Source organism: Leucopleurus acutus, assembly GCF_964270905.1.
Source record: "Leucopleurus acutus genome assembly, chromosome: 7".
Taxonomy (NCBI): Eukaryota; Metazoa; Chordata; class Mammalia; order Artiodactyla; family Delphinidae; genus Leucopleurus; species Leucopleurus acutus.
In genome coordinates, this window is record NC_139150.1 from 88,521,787 (window position 1) to 88,545,070 (window position 23,284).

The 23,284-nt window shown below is 39.9% G+C and overlaps 1 protein-coding gene across 1 annotated transcript; it reads right to left on the reverse strand.

The window, feature by feature from the left end:
• Positions 1-1,990: 1,990 nt before the first annotated feature.
• Positions 1,991-18,321, reverse strand: PTPDC1 (protein tyrosine phosphatase domain containing 1; the record flags this gene model as incomplete). Its single annotated transcript, XM_082842591.1, has 9 exons — positions 1,991-2,107; positions 4,670-4,780; positions 7,458-7,643; positions 10,589-11,847; positions 13,767-13,904; positions 14,839-14,957; positions 15,193-15,273; positions 17,361-17,532; positions 18,021-18,321. The coding sequence occupies 9 exons, from the start codon at positions 18,319-18,321 to the stop codon at positions 1,991-1,993; spliced, it is 2,484 nt and encodes an 827-aa protein (XP_082698717.1).
• Positions 18,322-23,284: the final 4,963 nt, after the last annotated feature.

Consider the following 23,284-nt stretch of genomic DNA (forward strand, 5'->3'; position numbering starts at 1 on the left):
CCTCCACTCCTTTGTCATTCTGAACCGACAGGGTGGGGACTGACTAGAGCCTGGCTAACTGACTATTCAGCCTGCAACTCAGGCTGCCCATCAGGATACTCTAATCACAAAGCCACATCTTTATCATCGGGACCTCAGAAGCACCAAGCTAAAGAACTACAAGACGAAGGTTATGGGTTTTTTTTTTTCCCACTTTTATTCAAATTAATACAAAAACTGTATACAGTCTAATTAATTTCTCCCACCATCTCTCTTTTTCAGGCTGGTGCACTTAGATTTTAGACATGCACTGCTGCGGCCACATCATGGCTGTGCAGGATCTATCCTCTAATTTGAAACGACCATTTCAGACACACAAGCCAAAAGCCACTTGTCAAATAAGCCATGGGTGGTGCCTGCCCACGTGAGACTGACTGAGATGAGGATAAACACCTTTTTAGGTAAAAAACATATTTTTATAATGTACTTTTGGATAAACGTAACTGTTTTCTCCCCTTCTTTCCCAGATCAGGCACTTGAAAATAAGAAATTTCAGGAATGGTCAATCCAGTTCATTAAAATTCACTGGATTTGATTTCCTAAAAAATTCAAACAGCGTGGCATTTGGCATTTGCCACTAGAGTTAGTAAGACCGATAATGACTAAAATATTTTTGATGTGCTAGAGCTTGATTCAGAAATGCACAAGTTGGAGAAATTTCATTTGTTGTAAATTAGCCTTATTTCCCCTGAAATTCTGTCTTTAAGATTAAGTAGTAGCTTTAGTTAGAAACTGGTTTAATATCACTTTTATTGGGAAGAACTACTATCTGTTCTGTGGCTTGGCCTCTCGTGCCCCACATATTCATTTAAATAATATTTAATGGCTTCAATTGCTGATAGTTTTGTTTATAAGGAACTAAAATATTTTGAGCAATTACTTCCTCTTATCCAAATGAATGCAACCTACGTTGAGTCAAATTCAGTTTAAAAGTCTTAATTCTCATAGAAGTAAAGCAGCCAAAGATAGGGCCCTGAGGCATCTGGGTTTATGGAACGATAGACTTAGGAGGTGTGGGCTGGTGCTCGAGCTATCACAACATCGGCATGAACAGAACTGCCTCTGGGGAGAGGCTATGGCTAGGGTGCCCGCCCCTGTAAGACAGTTCTTTCTGCTGGAGTCCTGCAGCTTCCCATACTGCCTGTCACTGATCTCACTTTCTCTGTAAAGATGCTGCTCAGCTTAGCAACAGCCCAGGGGAGTGGGAATAAGGTTTGATGTGTTGAGAACTGTTCCTTCCGCCTGTGACAGCAGAGGTCAGTGAGGTTGTCTGGAAGCCTGACAAAGAGCAAGTCTATTTCCTACAGTAATAAGTCCCAAACACTGCACTGTCAATCCTTTAACGTAAAACTAAATCACTCTGAAAAATAATACATTTGAGATCCTTTGCCACACTTATAAAAAGAAAAAACAGATTCAAACAAATATTAAAAAATCCTTTAAAAATGTTGAGTCAATTGCCTTCTTATTAACAAATATAAAACCGTTTAAGACACTTGGTGACTTCCTTAGGTCGTGTATTGGGGAATAGACACACAGTGAAGTTTTACTACTAAAATTATCTATTTGGTAAAAACTCTAGGAAGAGTTCCATCAATAAGATAATTGTTTTGGAAAGAAGAGTTAAAACTTTTTCCAAAATGTCAAAAAGAATAAGGATGTAAACACCACATTCTTAAAATATTAATACAACAATATTAATCCAGTTAAATAAATAAAAGAAGTGGCACCAACTTTATGTCAATTTTTCAACACAAAAATGTAACTCAAGGATATTTTAAAATAAATAATTGCTCCAAACAGGAACAAGCATTCTTAGCACAAACCAAGAGCATGTGAAATAAAGTGCTATGAGACGAAGCAGTTCCACATTTCAGCTTGTTCATCTATGAGCAGAAATGCCATCTAGATCTTCAGGTCTGAAATATTCACGAGGGGAAAGTCAGCTTCACTAAATAGCAGGCTTAGGGCCGTCTTTTGCCATTTTTCTTTTTTCTTCCAGTGTGTGCTTAAATATTTTCTTCAGGGTGTTGTAAACTATTGGTCCATTTTCAGAATCAAAATTAACCTGGTAACAAAGAAAATTTATATTCAGGATACTATAACAAGGATTTTAACTAGTCTTTATTTTGGGAGAAAAGGGGGTGGAGAAAAAAAAAGACTTATAAACCAAATTATATACAATTAAAATGCACACACAATGCATTTCACACACTAGTTTTAATTAAAATACTATATTAGAACTGCCAATCATGTCAATACCAAATTTATGAATGAAAACTAAAAAAATTAAATCTAGTGCCTGGATATGTACAGTACTCATGAAGCAAGTCAACAGTGAGTGTGATGGGGGTTTTGAATGCAGAGACTAATCATGGATGGTATAAGGGAAAGGTCTCCTTATTAAAACAATGCACACCAGCTTAACTGTTGGACTGAGGTGACCTGAGGGGGAAGCCTAGCTTTCTACCTGTCAGCAATTATAGCCTCAGGTCATACCTAATCTTTCTGTAAAATGAAGACCACAAGATCCATCTCCTTAGGATTTCTCTGAGTACTAAATATGAGGCTCTAACACAAGCTTGGCACATGTAAATACCTCCATAAAGTTAATTTCCTTTCCCATTGGTGGGAAGGCACCACATATACATATTTGGATTGTTTACCCAAGTTCACCGTATTGCAGGGTTAGGAGTGATGTTAGGACAGAGAACCAGAGCAATCACCACACCTCCACCCCACTCCCATCGCCAAAGCCATGTGTGACTCCTTAGGAAAGGATCAGGATCACTTGGCCAGTGATCCCTTCCCTCCTGGAGAGAGAGAGTGAAGGCTGTTCCCTTATGAAGGGCTGGGAAGAGTCTGAGATTTCACCCTGATAACACACCTTATAGATGCTAGCAGAAGACAGGAGATTGCTGGGTCAGAGACAAACAACTTTATGACTGAAGGCAGCACATGCTCCGTAATCACATGGGTTCCCTTGCCCTCCAACCCCCCTGGGGATGATGCAGAGGGGCACAGGTGGAGTCTGCATCACAGCTGAGGAACTCCATGCTTAGGCAATCCCCCATGTTTGATGAGGGAGCTGTGGCAAGACTACTAAGCTTTGGCCTGAAGGAAACATGATCTTTGTTACATAGGAAGCAGATGCTACACAGATTTCCTTGAAGAGCTAGCCTGGAATAGAAGCTATCAGGGCCTTTGCTCCTAAGACTGTGCACAAGGGGAGAGACCCAAGAACGGTATTCTAATATTTTTACAGACAGATTTGGAACAACTGGTATATTTAACTTTTCATTAGTATCCCCCTAAAAGGTCAACAGAAGTTGTAAAGAATTCCTACCACTTTCAGAGAGACCAGTATTCAGGATTTTTTTCCAGTTAAATTCAGAAATTTAACTTTATCTTAATCATTATTTTGTCTGTCCTATCTGCAAAAACTTATTAACAGTTTGAACTGTATACTTTGTTAAACACCAAATCACAACCATCCCCACACAGCAGTGGCCTCTGGGTCTATGAAAACATAAACAGAGACGTAAAGGATCACATGACTTTGGTTTTGAGGCGCTGACTCTGGAAACAGTCATGAAGAGACTGAGAGGATGCAAAGTGGTTACTGCTGTAAAGCATCAGATGAGGAACAAAGAAACCTGCCAGAAGGACATCACTTTGGAAAGAGTGGATGGGGAAAGAGATTGGTGAATGAGTACAAATAATAAGTGCTATTATCATTAATGTTTGCCACAGATGCTGTCATCGAAAAACTGGGTTCTTTGTTTAATGACATTTTTGTATCACATACGAAAGATACCAAACAAATTGGTTTAAGAGGTATGGGGAACATTTTCTTTCTTTCAATATTCATTTGGCTGCACCAGGTCTTAGTTGTGGCATGCGGGGTCTTTTGTGTGGCAAGCGGGCTTCTCTCTAGTTGTGGTGCACGGGCTCCAGAGTGTGAGGGGTCAGTAGTTGCGGCACGTGGGCTTAGTTGCCCCATGGCATGTGGGATCTTAGTTCCCTGACCAGGGATCGAACCTGCGTCCCCTGCATTGGAAGGTAGATTCTTAACCACTGGACCACCAGGGAAATCCCAAGGGAACCTTTTCTCTTGGTATGAAATCTGGCGTGTTTTTTCAGCCAGGAAAGACTGCTGCAGGCCAAAAGGATGTGCATGGAAAGGAAACATTATTTTACTTTTTGCTTAGGATTTGCCAACCAGACACGGTACCGAACTGCTAACGTTGGATGTTAAATTCTCAGCAGACAGTTTCTTGTTCAGAACCAAGGTAGAACTGGCTCAACAAGAAAAGATTCTCTGAGTTCTACTAGGAACATGATTTAAAAATATTTTCTCAACACTCAATTTTTTCTCTCTACACAAAACTTCTTTGTTCCAAAGTTTTCCTTCAAAAAGCCCACAGTTCAGCCTCTTATATCATTGTTAGGAAACTGATATTTTTTAGCCAAAAGTTTGCAACTATTTTCGAGAAATGTCAAACACATTTCCATTAAAGGGAAACATGGCCAAAAGGTTTATTTTAGAGAAGGCTGGTAACCCTCGGATTCTGATTTACAAAGATTATACTGAGTGTGGTCTGCAGGGGGAAAGAGAAGTGCCACCAACCTTAGTGAAGGCTTTAATGGCACGTGCAAGAACGGCTTCCTCCACGTGGGCAGGAATCATCTGCAGGCTCACTATGCAATGCAACACGCAAAGAATAGTCTGTTGCTGCCCCTGTTTTTGCAGAAATCAAAATCAAACAAGTTAGGGGTGGGATGGGGAGGGTGGGAGGGAGACGCAAGAGGGAGGGGATATATGTATACATATAGCTGATTCACTTTGTTATATAGCAGAAACTAACACAACATTGTAAAGCAATTATACTCCAATAAAGATGTTAGGAAAAAAATGCCTCAAGAAATAAACTTAAAACAACTGCTAAGCCAAGAACTGGTTTGTGACCAAGTAATCATTACCTCAAATACTAAACAATCTACCAAGGGCTCTACCAGTGTTTAGGGTTATGTGTTAACTTGAAAAGCTTTCAGTAGATAATATCAAAGCTGGTTAGTTATTACACAAAGTAGAGTTGAATCTGAAGATAAGTGCAATTTAAAATCAAATGCCTTCCATGCAGTGAACTGAGGACGATCCATTCTTGTTGTTTCTAGACATAATCGTTTCAGTATGGCCAGTAGATGCTGACACGTCACAGCAATACGTGGACTAGATGGCTGGGTACTCAGTGCTCAGTACCTTCATCATGTCTTGCCAGTGGCAGACAATACTGAGTGGGGAGGGGCAGAAGAAGAAAGACAGCCACAGCCCTCCAGGAGCATGCCATAACATAAGGGGGAAGGTCCCTGAAGAATGTGTCCCCAACTTGACTCCTGCGGGTTGCTTACTTTGGAGAAACAAAGGAGAAACTCCATCACTGGAGCAATTCGCATTCAATACACGTTGCCCCCTGAGAGCCACTAAATTCACTTCTGGAAATCTACTCTAAGGACATGATCTGAAATGCAGAAAAACCTGCAAGCACAAATTATCATTACAGTGATGCCTATAAAAGTAAAAAACTCTAAATAAGGTAAATGCCCTGCATGTGAGGGTTGGAGTGAATGATGAGGAAACAGGACAATGTGACAGAAAGTACATGACCTTTGTGCCGGAGTTTGTATCCTGCTCTGACACATGCTGCACACTGTGGGCAGACTGCTTCACATTCCCTTTTATGAAAAGTGGGGCCTCTACCTCTCTGAGTTATGGAGATGAACAAAGGTGAAAATATAAATTATGACCTAGCGAGGGCCTGGCTCATTGCCACCCAATGAAAGTTAACTGCCTTCCTTATCCACCCTCCTGTTTCATCTCTAAAATTTAAATGCTCAGAAAATAGCCTAAGAAAGGGACTGCGGATACAGGAAAAACCTTATCTTTAAAGACATGCATCACATAACTGTGAGCAAGTGCCTGTCTGTATCTCTGTGTGTCTATATGAAGTAGTAATAGTAGTAGTAGAAGATTTGGAAGCAATGAGGTGTTTACACCACAGCGTAGTAACTCAAGGCTGATTATAACATTGTTTCCTAAAACAAAACAAAGCCTATTTATAAATGAAAATTTAATATCTCTTCAGGGTTAAAAATATTAAATTGTATAAAAGAATCTACAATGAAAAGTCTCTCTTGCTTCTTAGATCCACTGTCTCCTACTACTATTCTCTAAAGCAGGGGTCCCCAACCCCCAGGCCACGGACTGGTAACAGTCCATGGCCTGTTAGGAACCAGGCCGTACGGCAGGAGGTGAGCAGCGGATGAGTGAGCAAAGCTTCATCTGTATTTACAGCTGCTCACCATCACTCGCATTACTGCCTGAGCTCTGCCTCCTGTCAGCATTATGGTGACTTGTATAATTATTTCATTATATATTACAATATAAAAATAATAGAAATAAAGTGCACAATAAATGTAATGTGCTTGAATTATCCTGAAACCATCCTCCCCCCAACCCACTCCATGGAAAAACTGTCGTCCATGAAACCTCTTCCTAGTGCCAATAAGGGTGGGGACTGCTGTTTTAAAGGCAACCACCATTATCAGTTTCTTATTTTTCCCTCTATATTTTATATATACACAAATTATATACATAAATGTATATATGTGACACACACCCTTTTTAAGGAAATACAAATGAATGCATATTCCAACCTACCTCAGTTATTCACATTATATGTTCACAGTAAATAAGTAGAAACAAATACTTGAAAATGAAAAAGTGGTTAGTTATAACATATCCCCATGTTAGAGCATTACCTACCCATTAAAGTTAACATTAATGAAAAACTTAAACATGGAAAAATACCTATGTTACAATTTTGAGCAAAAATGAAGTATAAAGTTGTATGTGAAATAATTTTTACCAAGTTAACATATGCATCAGTAAGATTGAAAGAAAAGACTTGAAAATGTTTAAAGTAGTTCTCCTGGGGTTATGGGTATTTTCCCTTTTTATTTTTTGTATCTTCTAAATGTTTATACTGGGAATGCATTTCTTCTCTTACCTTGGAAAAATATAAATTAGACCCCGATAAGGAATTCTGTGTGAATTCTCTTTTTTTTTTTTTTTTTGTGGTACGCGGGCCCCTCACTGTTGTGGCCTCTTCCATTGCGGAGCACAGGCTCCGGACGCGCAGGCTCAGCGGCCATGGCTCACGGGCCCAGCCGCTCCGCGGCATGTGGGATCTTCCCGGACCGGGGCACGAACCCGTGTCCCCTGCATCGGCAGGCGGACTCTCAACCACTGCGCCACCAGGGAAGCCCTTCTCTTTTTTATAATGTTTATTTTTAGTCTGTAAAACTTGTATTGAGGGCCTTAGTTAACTTCATCAACTGTTCAACAGCTACTTTACCTTCTCTAATAAAAACAGTGCTTCTGCGGCATCCGCAGATCTGTCAACCAACATGTCCACGTCCTCTTTGGTTATCACAGGCTCCTTCAGCTGCTCCACCCAAGACCACATCAAACTGCACAGGATGAAAGGATCCCTTTCGCCACATATTCTTTCCCAAGCTCCATCTCGGGAATTTAGTTCTTTCTAAAAAGGAAGGAAGAAAGAAAGAGAAAAAGAAAGGAGAGAGGAGAGGAGAGGACAGACAGGAAAGGAGGGAGAGGAAGAGAAAGAGAGAGACAAAGTGAGGGAGAGAAGAGGAGAGGGAGGCAGGCACGGTTTGACATCTGATGATCCTTAGGCTGTCCAGGAGAGTAAACTCTTAGGCTCTGGGGTGTGGAATGGGACCCCTCCCAGTGACCCCACTTCCAGCCGGTACCTTGGGCTAAGACATGCAATTTCTCTAAGTCTCAGTTTCCCTCTGTAAAGTTCATCTCCACCCCACAGGTAGACTGACTAACTGAGAGGGCTGTTAAAGCTCTTGGTACAAAGAAAGGCTTAGCTAACCTGAGTTCTCCACTTTGTTTAGAGACCACAGAAACAGTTCAAGAAGAGGGAACCTTCCTTTTCAGGCTCCTTGGAACAAAACAAATATTTACTGCAAGGAAGTAGAATGGTAGATGAAAAAGTGTAAATGAAAAAGTGTAAAAGTGCCAGAAAGTCAGTAAATGTGGTATATGTATTTCTTTCAAATTCCTTTTTAGAATCCTATATAGAATTTAACAAACAAGCCCTGTATTCTGAAATTTGATAGGGTAAAATAACTAGGAAGTCTTGCCAATACTCCAAATGTCTGGAGATAATTTAAGATTTTAAAACTTTACCTCACAGAGATCAGGGGAAAAGTGAGATAAGAATTTTAATTTCTGACAGGGTTCAGATTTGTTTTTAATAAATAAAATATGTGTTTGCAATAGTAATAAGCAGAATAACTGCCGCCATCCATTCATTCACCCATCCAATATTCATAGAATACTTATAGTATGACAAGAACGATGATACAAGACCTATCTCTGATTCTTACAGCAACCCAGCAAGGAGGTCTCCTTTACAGATAAATGTACTGGGGGGCTCAGGAAACATGAAGTAACTTGCCCAGTAGCCCAAAGTGTGAGAGCGCATTCCCAACCCAGATCTGCTCTATCCCAGTCTGTGATGTTTTTCTCATGCTACCAGGGTCCTCCAGCAACTGGGTTTCTCTTTATTATGTCATAAATAAGCCAAAACTTTTAGTTGTGGATAGTCCTTCATATCCCATAGATCATGTACATAGCAGAGTAGCTTTTACTCAATTTTTATGTTGGGCAGAAACAACATGACTCAAAGACCCTCTTAGTAGAACAACCATCACATCATTGTTGTTTTCTGAAATCTTCCCGCTGGGTTAGGAAAAACATCAGGGATGATGGAAAGTATTAAACACATGAAATGTATCCTGGCCCTGCTGCCTTTGGACCACATCGCCTCAAGCACATCACTTGACCTCTGTGACCCTTAGTTTCCTGACCTGTGATACTTAATTCATAAGGACTGAAAAATTAACAAAGAATCTGTAAAAAACATCATCTGTCTCACAGGATTTCTGTGAAAATCACGTGAAATAATAGATGTGAAAGGGCCTAATAAGGGCACAGGCAGCATTATGCTATTCAAATCATGTTCATTTTACTTTTTCCAGAATTCAACTGATTTGTTTTATTACTGAAAGACCCACAATAAAATCTAGAAAGGAAAAAAAAGGCAAACCTATCCAAATGATAGGGTAGTATCTACCTCTAGGAAATGCTTTCGTTTATATTATGTGTTCAAACAGTCTGGCCCATGTGGGGCTGACCCACGAGGGGGTGGTGAGCTCTCAAGCCTGAACCCAGAGGTCCTGCCACTAGCTACTGTGGCTCACAGCGACACAGAGGAGACCTGCCCACTGAGTGGAAGGCTTGTTCAGTTTGGAGTAGGAAATAAAATACTTCATGTTGGAAGAAAGCAATACATTTAACAGTTCATTAAACAAAACACTACAATTCTGATGGAGAAATCGTGTGTGGAAGCGCTCTCCTCCTGTCACACAGTTGCAAGTGAGGGTGAGGCTCCACGCCTACCCTTCCCGCCTCTGCATCTGGAAGGTCTGGCCTCCTGAAAAGTGTACACACCTTGTTTGATTAATGGTAGGATATGGAAAAGTAGCTACACAAATAATTCATGGTAGATTATGGGCTAACAAGCCAAAATTTCACTGAGCCAGGCCTCCCCAGGTCAGCCCCACATTTGGGCAGTTTACTTGTTTCTGATAACTAGGTTTATAAGGCCTGCCTTTTCTCTAGACCAGCTGCTTATTTTGGGCAGAGAGCAAGGCTAATTTAAGACTGTCTTCCTAGTGAAAGTACAACACAAGAAGGCATTAAAATTTAAAATTTCACATTCTAATTTAAGTAAAGGCTAAGAAATAGACCCCAAGAACCCAATCTCAGATAAAACCAGTGGCACAAAGGTACGCTGTGGCCATTCCCATTTGCCTTCCGGAATCCAACACCTGACTTATTGGGGTGGACTGGGAAGTCTGCAGGAGGGAATGCTGAGCAGACAGCATCCATCACTCATCCTTCTGGCTTTACTTGATAGTTGGGTTAATGAGCTTTGGAAAAGAATTGTCTCTATTTCATTTATATCTCTGTCACTGGTTCTCAGAGAGTGGTTCCCTGCTAGGTCTCAGGTTAGAGATACTTCGGGTCAGTTCCTACAGCTGTCTGCTGTGGTCTGTTCATCTGTCCATCAGTCCTGCAAGCCCAGTGAGAAAGAAGGAAACTATCGACATCAATCAATATCATTGCCTTGCTCAGTCAAGCACACTGCTGAGTGCTAAGCACTAAGGGCTTTCCTTCACAGAGACTGAAATGAACCTACAAAACAGCCCCGTGTCTGCTGTTTCTATGACAGCAAGCTGGTGTCATAGCTGAGTAACTTGAAGTTCAAAAGTTACGTATTATACAAACATGTCTTCAAATTCCTGTAACAAATGAATTTGGGAAAATGTATTGTTTTTGCTCTTACACAAATATTTCCCACTCATATATAATTAAATGAAATACAAGTACCTGCCACATTTCTACCTTCTTTTTCACTTCCTCCTTTTCTGCAATCTCATTTAAATTTGCCAGGGCTTTGGCTGCCAGTATTCTCCTTGCTTCAACACTCAAGTCAGAATGTAAAGCCGTGTATGGAGCAACTTCAGACAGGTATTTGCTATCCTGGGTTTCAGGTCCAACCAAGAACTGTGCTTTGGGACTGGACGCACAGTCCACGGGGTGGTGGCAAGTCTCACTGTCCTCCGTAACGGAGCTTGGGCTACAACCACCACGAGTTTCACACTCACAGGGGGACATTTGCTGGTGAGAACAGTTTAGTTCCTTAGGGATATTTGCAAAATTTGGTGTAACTTGTTCCCCAGGGTTGTATGAACCTGAAATACCGGAAGAGAAGGTTCTACTTCGCTGTACTTCCTTTGGAATGTTCGTCCTATGAAAAATTGATGACCTGTCATCTTTGAGTCCTTCCAGGCCTCCCAATTTAGCGTGATTCCAGAAAGAAAATGTACTGCGGACCAGCGTTTCCTTATTTAAATCTAGCTGTGGAGACTGTGGGGAGTAACAATGGCTTATGTGCTTCTGCTGCCTGGGGTTATGGCAAAGCAAGGCCTGGGCAGGCACTGTCCACGGAGTCCTCCCTTGCTCCAGAAATGACTCGGCTCTCTTTAAGTCCGAGTCACTGTAGCTGAGCTGCCTTTTCAGACGACTCAGGGGCTGAAGGCACTCAACATTCCGCCTCTTCCAAAGAGGGTCAAACTCTTGCTCACTGGAAAGAATCACATCCTGATTCTCAAAATCTGCCACCACTGCACTGGGGGTGAAAGAGTCCGATGCATCACTGTCATGTCTCAGTAACTCTTTATCCAGCTGCATTGTGACCATCTCAGAAACAGTCTTTTCAATTTCAGCAGAGAGGCCAGGTACTTCTGCCACTTCTTCCGTCACCACTGGCCTGTTCTCAGCTAAGTCCAGCAACAATTTGCACACGAGATGGATAATTTTGGGTACATGTTTCAGAAGTCGTGCCTCATAGCCATGAAGCAGATGCCGCTGACGAATGAGATACTGTGCTAAGGTGACAGCATGTGCCTTGGGGTCACAGCAAGAGAATATATTGCGAAGAGGAATCAGAAACTGAGTAAATTCCCTTACACATAGTAGCTGTCCTCGGGTTTGTATGGAATTAGGTCGCTTTGCCCGAACAAATATAATTGCTTGGTCAGCAGTCATTCTTGTTGCAAAAACTAAGTAACATGCTATTAAAACACCTGAACAGTGAAGAAGAGAATATTGATATGAGAAAAGCTTATATTTTTATTTATACTCTTTGGTGATTTAAAATTTGAATATCTGTTAGGAAACCATATAAATACAGAAACATTTTAAGGACAATGATAACTTTTTGTACAGGTGTTCATCTATTTACTAAGTCTATGTGGCAACCCTCCCCTTGACTGAGAACACTTGGTCACCTCTGCACTCCAGGGCAAGCACCAAGAACTGTCACAGTGAAGCTGAGTAGGTGTGGAGTGAGGGGGGATGACTGAGTGTGGAGGGTGATGACTGAATAAACTGATGACCTGGCCCATTGACCGTCATTAATGCCCAGCTCCAACATGGAAGAAAGCCAATCCTGCTTTCCACGCTGAACAGCTTTTAAAAATTTCTATCCAATCAGTCTGTACACTCTACTTGGAACTTCCCACCCCTGCCATCTTTGACATCAACTGGTGGCACATTCCAGACTGGCATTTTTCCTACTTGGGTATTTTTATCTTTGGCAATTATTCACATTCACAATCTATTTTTTTCCCCTGATGATTCTTATTTAAGACTAAACTAATGCCTAAACTAATATGTATTTTCCTTTAGACCACAACTATTTTTCTATAAGCACTTAATATTAAGGAAAATAGCCTTAACAGTATAAACATTATGTATTCTTGTTAATTAATACTAAATTAAAATGAATAATAAAAAGTCAAATATAAAAGTTAATTAACATCAAGTAAAAGGCAATTCAAAAGACATCTGTGTAAATCACCAAGTTTGTGAATCTCGTTACACATGAAAATCAGAGCCTCTGAAAAATGCATGTTTTCCTAGTACACGGCAAGGTCCAACCTATCTTTCTCACTAGGATATGGCAGTTCTTTAGGGTAAGTATGAAATATCTGCAGAGCTATCATGTGGAATCCCTAGAACAGTGAGATTTTGGCTCAACCATGAGAGCTGACAGTCTGGGACAGAACTGAGTCTCTACCCTAAAGATGCTCCCCAGAAGGTGGAAGACCCAGTGGTAGGTATATGGGTACACTGTGGACAGAGTCGAGCTCAGGTGTCTGGCTAGATTACATGACAATGAAGATTCCAACTCTTTTTTTTTTTTTTTTTGTGGTACGCGGGCCTCTCACTGCTGTGGCCTCTCCCGTTGCGGAGCACAGGCTCCGGACGCGCAGGCTCAGCAGCCATGGCTCACGGGCCCAGCCGCTCCTCGGCATGTGGGATCTTCCCGGACCGGGGCACGAACCCGTGTCCCCTGCATCGGCAGGCGGACTCTCAACCACTGCGCCACCACGGAAGCCCAATTCCAACCCTTTTTGTGCCTCAATATCAGTATTGCACTGATATTCTGCAGCATTTTTAAGTAAAATCATTGATTTTTATATAGAATTCTAGGTACAGGTAACACTCTCCTTTATAAACAAAATTCTTACAGCCATGGGTTTTAAATCATGGCCCTGCCACTTACTTGATGTAGCAAATTAACCTCCTTCAAAACTCACATTGTTGCTAAAGACTTAAAAAGATAGGTGAAACAATGCTTGCTATTTTCATTATTAGTTTGGTTAAGGAAAATTACATTTTAAAAAGACACTGCATATTAAAAACAAAATGTTGATTTTTTCCTTTAAAAAAGAAAATCAGAAAGATCATTTAGCTGGCTTTGGAAATCCACCTATTTATTACTCAATATGATGAGGTTTTAGCACTAAATCATTCAAAAATACTCTTATGAATATATGGTCACTGAAGCTATCTAAGATATTTCAAGTATCTTTTACTGACTTGTTCCATTTGACTTAAAACTTTGATAGGAATCTGAAAACTATCCTCTAGAATTAGGAAATATTCCTTATATGTTTAAACATGTAGAAGGACAATAAAACCACCTCCTAGAATTTACCTGTTCGACCAAGCCCTGCATGACAATGGATAGCTACTTTTCCTTCTTGTAAGGCAAATGTCATCACCTTCACCATATCTAAGATGGTGGTAAGGGATGCTACACCATAATCCTTCCATCCAAAATTGTAGAAGTAAACTGGACAATGAGAAAGAGAACAAGAAGAAAATCAACATACAGGAAAAGTACTTGTAAAGACATTTGAAAAAAGTGAGTGAATTCATGAAAAGTATAAAGCTGTAAGGCATGTAGATCTCACTGGATGAGTAGACCTAAAATAATAGGCTTTTTACATTTCCAGTAAATTTACTGTTAACATTTCTTAAAAAGAACATTCTATATTACTTAACACATTTCCTGCTGAAACTCAGTCAGAAAGAATTAAGGAAAAGCAGGATTGCAAATTAAAGTCAATGATCTATGCCAAAATTACTCAACCATGGAGGGAAAGCATGCAACCTTGTTTAGCATGGAAACATGTCTAACTGACTGATAAATGGCATAAGGTAGTACATATAGATTTTCTAACTAGTGGGATAAAAAAGCTAACATACACTTCTTAAAAACAAGTTGTAGATTGTCACATACAGAATCCCTGCATCCTACCCAGGGGCAGAACTATGCAGTAGGTAAAAGCATGAATGAGTCCTGGGTTCCAATCCTGCTGCCATGTTTAAGCTGTGTGATCTTGGGCAAGTCAGAACTTCCTCAGCCTGTGTGACCTCATGTGTGAAGCAGAACAACTATATTATGTGACTGCTTTAAGGATTAAATGAGATGACAGGTCTGGATACTGTTTATATTAATTATACAGGCATTATTTCTACAGTCTCCTCTCAAGTCCCCTCTCACAGGGAAAAAGAAATCTTATACTTTCAACATCAATACCACAGAAGAATGATAGCATTATTTAAAGTCAAAGTTAGCTCATCTTCACTTTTTAGAAGCCCTACTACACTACTATGCAGTAACTGTTTATTTCCATCACCTTTTTAACCTAAGAGCTGAATAGACAGAAAGTCTCTGAGTTCTGTCCTTGGTAACTCATGGAGAAGAGGATGGAAGGACTTACTGCCAGCCTCCATGAAGGCTTCAGGAAGGTATGTGAAGCCACTTTCTTGTTCCAGAGGGTTCCCACAGCTGGCATGCTCACCAGGACGCTGCAGGTTGATGATACTTTTTATGCCATGGCTTAAAGGAAAAAGAAAAAAAAATTAGTCATATTGGGAGGTAGTGTTAAAAAAATTAACCATTTTTGGCATTAATAAACATTATTAACTACTTTCAAAACCTTAATTGTCTTATTTGAAATAAGTTCTTCACACTCCTGTTGGTAAAATGAAAGCACCTTTCCATTTGAAGTCAAAAGCAATAGAAGAGAAAACACAAGCTGGCTTGTTAAAGTGTGTAAACACGCAACGTTTACCTTCGGAACTGCTCGATGATGCAGTACTTCTCGAGGAGCTCAGTGGATGGGCGTGCCATGGCCAGGATATTATCAGTGACCCTACAGATGGGAGGAGGGACTGGTGATATGCACAAAACTGAGAAAGCAAGATTTCAAGCCCTTACTTTTTCTATGATTTCAACAATGCTATAAGGTAAGAATCTCCTTATACAAATCCGACTTCAATTCTGTATTATGATTAGGGCTCTAAGAAACCCTAGCTTCTTAAATCCCTGGAAAAAATTCCAGGACATTAAGTATTTATGGACTCCAGCAAAGTACTTTCAAGGACTTTCATGAGATTATAGTGGACATGATGGAATGATGGAGAAACCTCAGCTGGCAGCAAAGGACATCCTGGATTAGTTATCCAAAGGTTACTGACTAAATGAGGAGGGCCAGCTGGGAGGCATTTTTAGTTACATAGCTACCTGTACCTCAGTTACCTAATGTATTGAGTAGGGATAATGCCTGCCTCACAAGGTTGGTGTGAGAATTCAATATGATGTGAATGTAAAGACTTTAGCACAAATCCTAGCATGTGGTTATGAATAAATGCTGAGTTATTGTAATTTTGCAAAAAATATGGCTTTGGAGTCAGCCGGACCTGGTTTCAAACGCTGGCTTTTCTACTTTCTAGCTGTGTAGCAAATTACTTAGTCCCTCTGGACTTCAATTCCTTCACCAATAAAATGACATTAATGATGCCTACTTAAAGAGTTTTATGAAGATAATAATTTGAGAGTGTTCAGCACCGTGCCTGGCTTTTAACCAAATGGATGTTTACTGAGTGTACAAATGGATAGAAACCCAGTAAATGGCTATCACTCTCACTAGGGCTCTGGCTTCACTCTGTTCTGATTACATTTCTCACCAGTGGCCTAGTGAAAGATACACAAGGTAGACTATTGCAAGCTGTGGGTCACAAGAACCTGAGAGGAGTAACAGAGACATTAGATGAACAGGTCAGGATTCAGAAAGATACTATCCCTCATGCCTGGGGCAATGTCTAAAACTGTTTAACAGGGACCCCCAAAGGTTTGGGACCCCCCAAATTTAATAGCACTTAGTGTAGGATTGAGAGAGATGTAACATGAAATCAGTAGAGGCGAAAAAAGTTCAGATAGTTTAGTCAACAATAAACCAAAAATATGAATGTGACCTTAAGCTTCATTATTAGAAATTTACTTGTCTGACCACACCTCAGGAATAGTGTTTGCTTTTTCACAACATTCTTCAAGAAAGATAGTGATAAACTAGAACATGATCTGTGGAGAACAACAGTGACAGTGGGCCCCAGACTATAGTACTACACATGTATCCAGAAAATCCAATATGACAAGGTACAGGGTTGCAAGTTAGTAAGCTGGTTGACAAATATCTAATTTGTAAATGAATTCTTGCTCTATAAAATGATTCACAAGCAGAGTTCTTTGAATAGTGAATTCCTCTTAGTGCATTCCAAATGTGATTTGGTTTTGAATATCAGAATTTTTTAGAGATATCACTACATCAAAAAAGGTATACTCGACAGTTTACTATTAATAATAAAAGCAGTATGATTCAATAATGAATGAATTACACTTACATACCATAAACAAAGTAAGCATCTTATATCGTCTACTGAACTGACAACTCGTACCACCTTCTGCTGAGGCGACTGGAAGTGTATGTATTTGTATGAAAATGTATCCTTTTATACAGAATACAGGAACAAAATAAAAACGAGGCTAAAGCTTACCTGTATGAAACTGAAAAACTACCTATGTACCTCATAATTTCTCAAACTTATAGTTGAACATTTAAATTATTTTTACCAATTTCTGAAATTTAAGAGCTATCTAGTTACCATTTCTTTAAGATACTTTACATACAGTATACCATTCAATTAAAAAAAAACCCTATAGGGTTGGTTTCATTATTTCCATTTTACAGATCAGGAAACTGTGGCTCCGACTGCCTGTGTGAGTAGACCAAGATCACACAGCTTGTCAAGTGGCAAAGCCAGGGATGGAGGTGAGGTCCTCCGATTTCAGAACCCCACATTCTTCTACAGCCCACTGCCTCCTGGTCATCTCCTACACGTCCATTCTGTTTTCCCACTTAGCAGTAGGTGGGAGCTACCAAAGACAGACAGAATCACTTACCAGGATGAGTAGACCCCCTTAATAGCTTGCTCCTGTTCACTCCAGCGAGCTGCATTTTCATACTTGCAAGCTTTGCCACCACATGCCATGGAACAGGCCATATGTCCAGGAATGACATGCCGTAAACGCTCTCCAACTTTTGTATACTTTGGTGTTGGACGTCCTGAATTTCCTAGAACATTCAAAGGGACGATTCAAAATCCTACTCTCCGAACAGAATAGTAACATGGGAAACAGCTTCCATTTTCTCTCAGGATTGTAGATGACAAGCTGGTGCTAAGTCCCCTTCACTCTGTCAGGAATAAAACTGTTTCCCTTTCGTGTAAGTACACTATCCTTTACTACAGAAAAGGCTTTTGCACACAATAATCTCCACATGTCACATTGGTAATGAAAAGGAAGAAACTGTAAAAGCAGATCTTCTACAAGGGAATGAGTTTTGTGCAAAAACTACATTTTTAATGAAAAAACATAAAACATTCAATCATTTTTATCTCCTATTACATGTCTACTGAATCTCTTAGCATAACAGACAATAAAAAGTATAATGCAGGATTAATTGTCAAAAATTTAAAAAGTATCAACACAGTATAACCTCTTCACAGTTCTTATATTTAAACTCAAAGCTGTGGCAATCTTTAAGAAGAAAAGGAGCTTTACTTTTTCTCTCGGGGCAAGTTGGGTTTCTCTCAGCACAGCTGACGGAGGACATGGCCACCATCACCTGGAGAGAGGATGACGAGAGCATCTTGGCAGTGGAGCTGCGCCGCCCCTGCTGCAGTCGCACGATGGGGTCGGAGGCAGAGTGTCGTCGGCCCTGGAAAAAGGAGCTGAGGAATGGCACAGCAGAAAGCCTCCGGGGTGGATCCTGCATGGCGCTGAGCTTCCAGGAGGGAAGAGCTGGAGGCAAGATGTCAGCGCCAGCCTGCTCCATGATGAAGTTACACTGAAACATGAGCATCACTCTGCGTGATCTAACCGCCATTCAGGATAGGCTGACTTGTTTCCATAGTGACAAACAAAGAAACTACTGATTCCCACTCAGATCTGTACAAGCAAAATCCCATATGAATGGATTGTTTTGAACAGACTGTTCAAATGTAAGGAAGAATAACATGTATTTTAAATAGATTATACTTAAAATGTGACTTTTCTATTGTTTCTCAAACACATTTTAAAAGATCTGACTGCTCAAAGAATTACATCTAAAATACTGTAATTAATTTAGAAAAATGTCTTTCTGATGTAAACACACACATATTAAAATATTTAAATTTTGTTATTCCTTTCATATCTATTCTTTGAACAGTTTGAAAAATATTCTCTTTCTACTGCTCTCTGGAACAGGGCTGATAAAAAGTTAATTGTAACAAAGTGAGAGAGTGGCATGGACATATAGACACTACCAAATGTAAAACAGATAGCTAGTGGGACGCAGCACAGGGAGATCAGCTCGGTGCTTTGTGACCCCCTAGAGGGGTGGGATAAGGAGGGTGGGAGGGAGACGCAAGAGGGAGGGGATATGGGGTATATGTATATGTATAGCTGATTCACTTTGTTAAACAGCAGAAACTAACACAACGTTGTAAAGCAATTATACTCCAATAAAGATGTTAAAAAAAAGTTAATTGTAATAAAGTGGGATATACTAGATACCTCTAACACTATTAAAACACCATTTAATTTTTCAAAATAAAAAGAAAAACCTGTTTTTTTTAATAGAACTATTAAAGAAATGCTTGGATAGAACAAATAAAGACATCTGTAGGGCTGATATATTAATCAAAAGACATTTATATTCATATTCTTATTTTCAGAATGTGAAAACCCAATTCTTGGTTATTGGATAGTAATAGTAGTCATAACTATAGCCCTCAAAAACTCAAAGACACGATTCTGTGCCTTTTGTTGCTGACTATGGGGAAAAGAAAAGCTTCAGTAATGTCTTGGCAGAGGCATAGGAAGAAAATTCACTAAGTATCACATTTTTTAAAGGAACTGGATGAGGGGGAGGTTGCAACTTGATGATCAAGGATATAAAGAACACAGAAACTATAACAACCACCAACTGTCTGCCTCCTCTCTTGTTAATGTCAAGCTGCACACCCTAACCCCACCCCCGTGTCTCTCTCCCTCTGTCTCTCCAAATGGTATTTCAGCCATGTGCAGGTGGAAACAGTCTACTGTCATAGATAGGGTTCTTCTTTGTTTTGTTCTGTTTTATTTTAACAATTAATAATGCTTTAAAGCGTGCTCCTTTTAAAACACAGCCCCCATCTCCCCAAATGGATGTGCTTTGTCAAATAAGACAGAGTAGCTCAATTTGGTGCCCAAATTCCTACGAGTATAGCATCCTGCCCCTGTTATTTTGCATACAGCAATGGAAAAGAATTCCTTTTAACATACCTAACCCAGAAGGCACAGCTTCCACACAGTTTTACAGGAAAGGAAAGAGTAGAGGATGCGGTGTGGAAGGCAAGTTGGAACCTGATGGCAAGAGACCCTAAATGCTCAAACTAAGGGGTCTGAGTCTGCTATCTGGGGAACAGGGAGTCTGACTCAAGTTTCTTAGTGTTAACATTCCCTGCAAAGATAGGGCCGGGAGCCAAGGACTAGGGGCCTGCTGGGACTGTGACTGTGTGAACGGAGCTAAGCATGGAAACAAGACAGTACAGGGGCAGACACTGCACTGGGTGCTGAGACTTCAAGCCTAAGTGAGCAGCAGCAAGATACTGAAGCAGGTAAATATGGAAGTCCATGAGAAGAAGGTGCGAGAGAAAATCCGGCAGGCAAGTTCCATCTGAGATGAAAGGCATGTGAGGCAGCAACTAGGAGGTCTCAACCAGTGAGTAGGAAATGCGTGATCTGTGCAGCTCTAAGGACATCCACAGAGGAGAGTCCAAGTGACTCTGTTCTCAACAGTTCTGAAAATGAGAATGAATTTGATGAGGATAGGACTTGTCTGGACCAGGCTAAGGAACGAAAGGTTTATGTATTAAAATACAATGTCTTACAGATGTGTGAAACAAGAAGTGTGAGTATATGTAACTAAACTGACCCAAAAAATGAATAAAATAACTATTTTCAAAAAGAATACAAAAAGAGACCAATTTGGTACAAGTTCTAATATCTTTTATTCCATGAATTAGAAGATAATCCCTATAAAGTCATGGCATGATTGTTTTTCGGCAACATTCTGTGAACAAAAATGTGGTTATGTGGAGATGTGGATTTCTGAGGTCAAGGAGTTTGGCACAATAGCCTAAAAATCAATTTAAAAATTTAAATTGGGGTGAATTATAGATTTCTAATGATGAATTGTTCAGACTTTTAGAAATAACGTTTTAATATTTATTTAAATTACCAATAGGGAAAAAAGAGAAGCCTTATCTTTAGATAGAAGGAGGAACAAGACTATTTTATTTTCTATTTCATGTATTATATAAGATGGAAGTATTTTAGAGTAAGAGTAATTCTATGAAGGGCCATACTTTCAACAGAAACTAAAAGGTAAAGAACTGAGTTATTTGTAGTGAGGTGGATGGACCTAGAGTCTGTCATACAGAGTGAAGTAAGTCAGAATGAGAAAAACAAGTACCGAATGCTAACACATATATATGGAATCTAAAAAAAAAAAAGTTAGATGAACCTAGGGCCAGGACATGAGTAAAGACACAGACATAGAGAATGGACTTGAGGACACGGGGAGGGGGAAGGGTAAGCTAGAACAAAGTGAAAGAGTGCATGGACTTATAAATACTACCAAATGTAAAATAGATAGCTAGTGGGAAGCAGCCGCATAGCATGGGGACAGCTCAGTGCTTTGTGACCACCTAGGGGGTGTGGGATAGGGAGAGTGGGAGGGAGACGCAAGAGGGAGGAGATATGGGGATATATGATACGTATAGCTGATTCACTCTGTTATAAAGCAGAAACTAGCAGAAACTAACACAACATTGTAAAGCAATTATACTCCAATAAAGATGTTACAAAAAAAAAAGGTAAAGAAACTTTTTTTCTGGCAACCACAGAGAAAGTCTATAGAACCTCGTTATTATAAGCTACATTCACCTCTCTGCTCTCCTTCCCTCCTTCCTCCATAGTTATAACTTGAGGCCACAAGAAACAACACTACTGTTGTTTCTCCACTTACCTGCTAATAGGATCTATATTTTCCTTCTCCGACAAAGTGTTTTTCTAAATACATAAGAAAAAAAATATCAGTTTTCTATATTCCATGAATATAAAATCATAGGGGACCCTGCCTCATTACTATTTTTACCCTTTTTCTTCCAAATATGCTATCTCTAAAAAAAATCAGGCTCCAAGAAAAAGTAGGAAAACAAAAGATAATCCCCATGACCAATCCTATACTCCCCCCTAAGATGCTGTCATCATCAATGCATAAAAGACCCCTCTCAAAGCATAAAGAATATGGGTGCTGCACTCTAAACACAACAATACCTTTGTGGCCAATGGCCTGTTTGTAGGTAGGCAATCAGACCTTCCCAAATTCAGAATAATATTTAAGGAACCAAATGAGATACTGGTCATTGCAAATGTGAAATTAAGCACAGTAAACAACAAAGAAACCTACCTAAAGTTACTGATGAGCCCTTGGTCTTTCCTCTTTAATTTCTACATGTGGGTGGTTAGATCACTAAAGAGTCTAAAGAGATATGGAGCCTCGAGAACTGGTAATTCCCTTTTATACTCAAGAAAGGACTAATAACTTCCTATTTAAACAAACTCATGCAACAATAGGCCCAAGAATGCAGTGGGAGATGGAGGTCCATCTGGGCTCAGTCCTAAGTCAATACAGGAGTCATTTCCAGGAACTGGAAATGGACTAGAATGCTGACTTTACAGCTTCTTGTTTTCCACTTTTTGTGACAGGAGGCTCACTTCTCACAAGGCAACTAACTATTCAACTGTTTGACAGCTCAAGATGTTTTCTAACGTTGAGTCAAAATCCATTTCTCTGTAAACACTGGTCCTGGTTCTTCCCTCTAAAAATTAAAAATAAAGCATCTCCTTGACTTGCAAGGTTTTCAAATATCTGAAGACAGAACTTCTCTAAGTCTTCCCCTATTCAGGTCAAATCTTCTTAATTTTTCAAACATTCCTAGTATACGTCATTGTTTCCAGATCCTTCACTATAATTTCCCTTCTTCAGAGAGCCCTCCCTCTCCCCTTTACAGCTAAACTTCTAAAAAAGTTGACTTCATTTGCCATTTCCATTTGTCACCTTCTCATCCTCAATCTATTCAACTCTGGTCTCTGTCTTCAGCATCCACTGAAAATTGATCTTGATAAGGTCTCTGATGCCTTTTTATAGTTTCTGTCTTATTTTGACTGCTTAGCACATTTAACACAGTTCAACAATTTAGTTTTTTTTTATTAACAACTTTATTGGAGTACAATTGCTTTAGGATGGTGTGTTACCTCCTGCTTTATAACAAAGTGAATCAGTTATACATATACATATATCCCCATGTCTCTTCCCTCTTGCGTCTCCCTCCCTCACACCCTGCCTATCCCACTTCTCTAGGTGATCACAAAGCACTGAGCTGATCTCCCTGTGCTATGTGGCTGCTTTCCACTACCTATCTATTTTACGTTTGGTAGTGTATATATGTCCATGCCACTCTCTCACTTTGTCACAGCTTACCCTTCCCCCTCCCCATATCCTCAGGTCCATTCTCTAGTACGTCTGTGTCCATATTCCACTCTTGCCCCTAGGTTCTTCATGACAATTTCTTTTTTTTTAGATACCATATATATGTGTTAGCATAAGGTATTTGTTTTTTTCTTACTGACTTACTTCACTCTGTATGACAGACTCTAGGTCTATCCACCTCACTGTAAATACCTCAATTTTGTTTCTTTTTATGGCTGAGTAAAATTCCACTGTATATATGTGC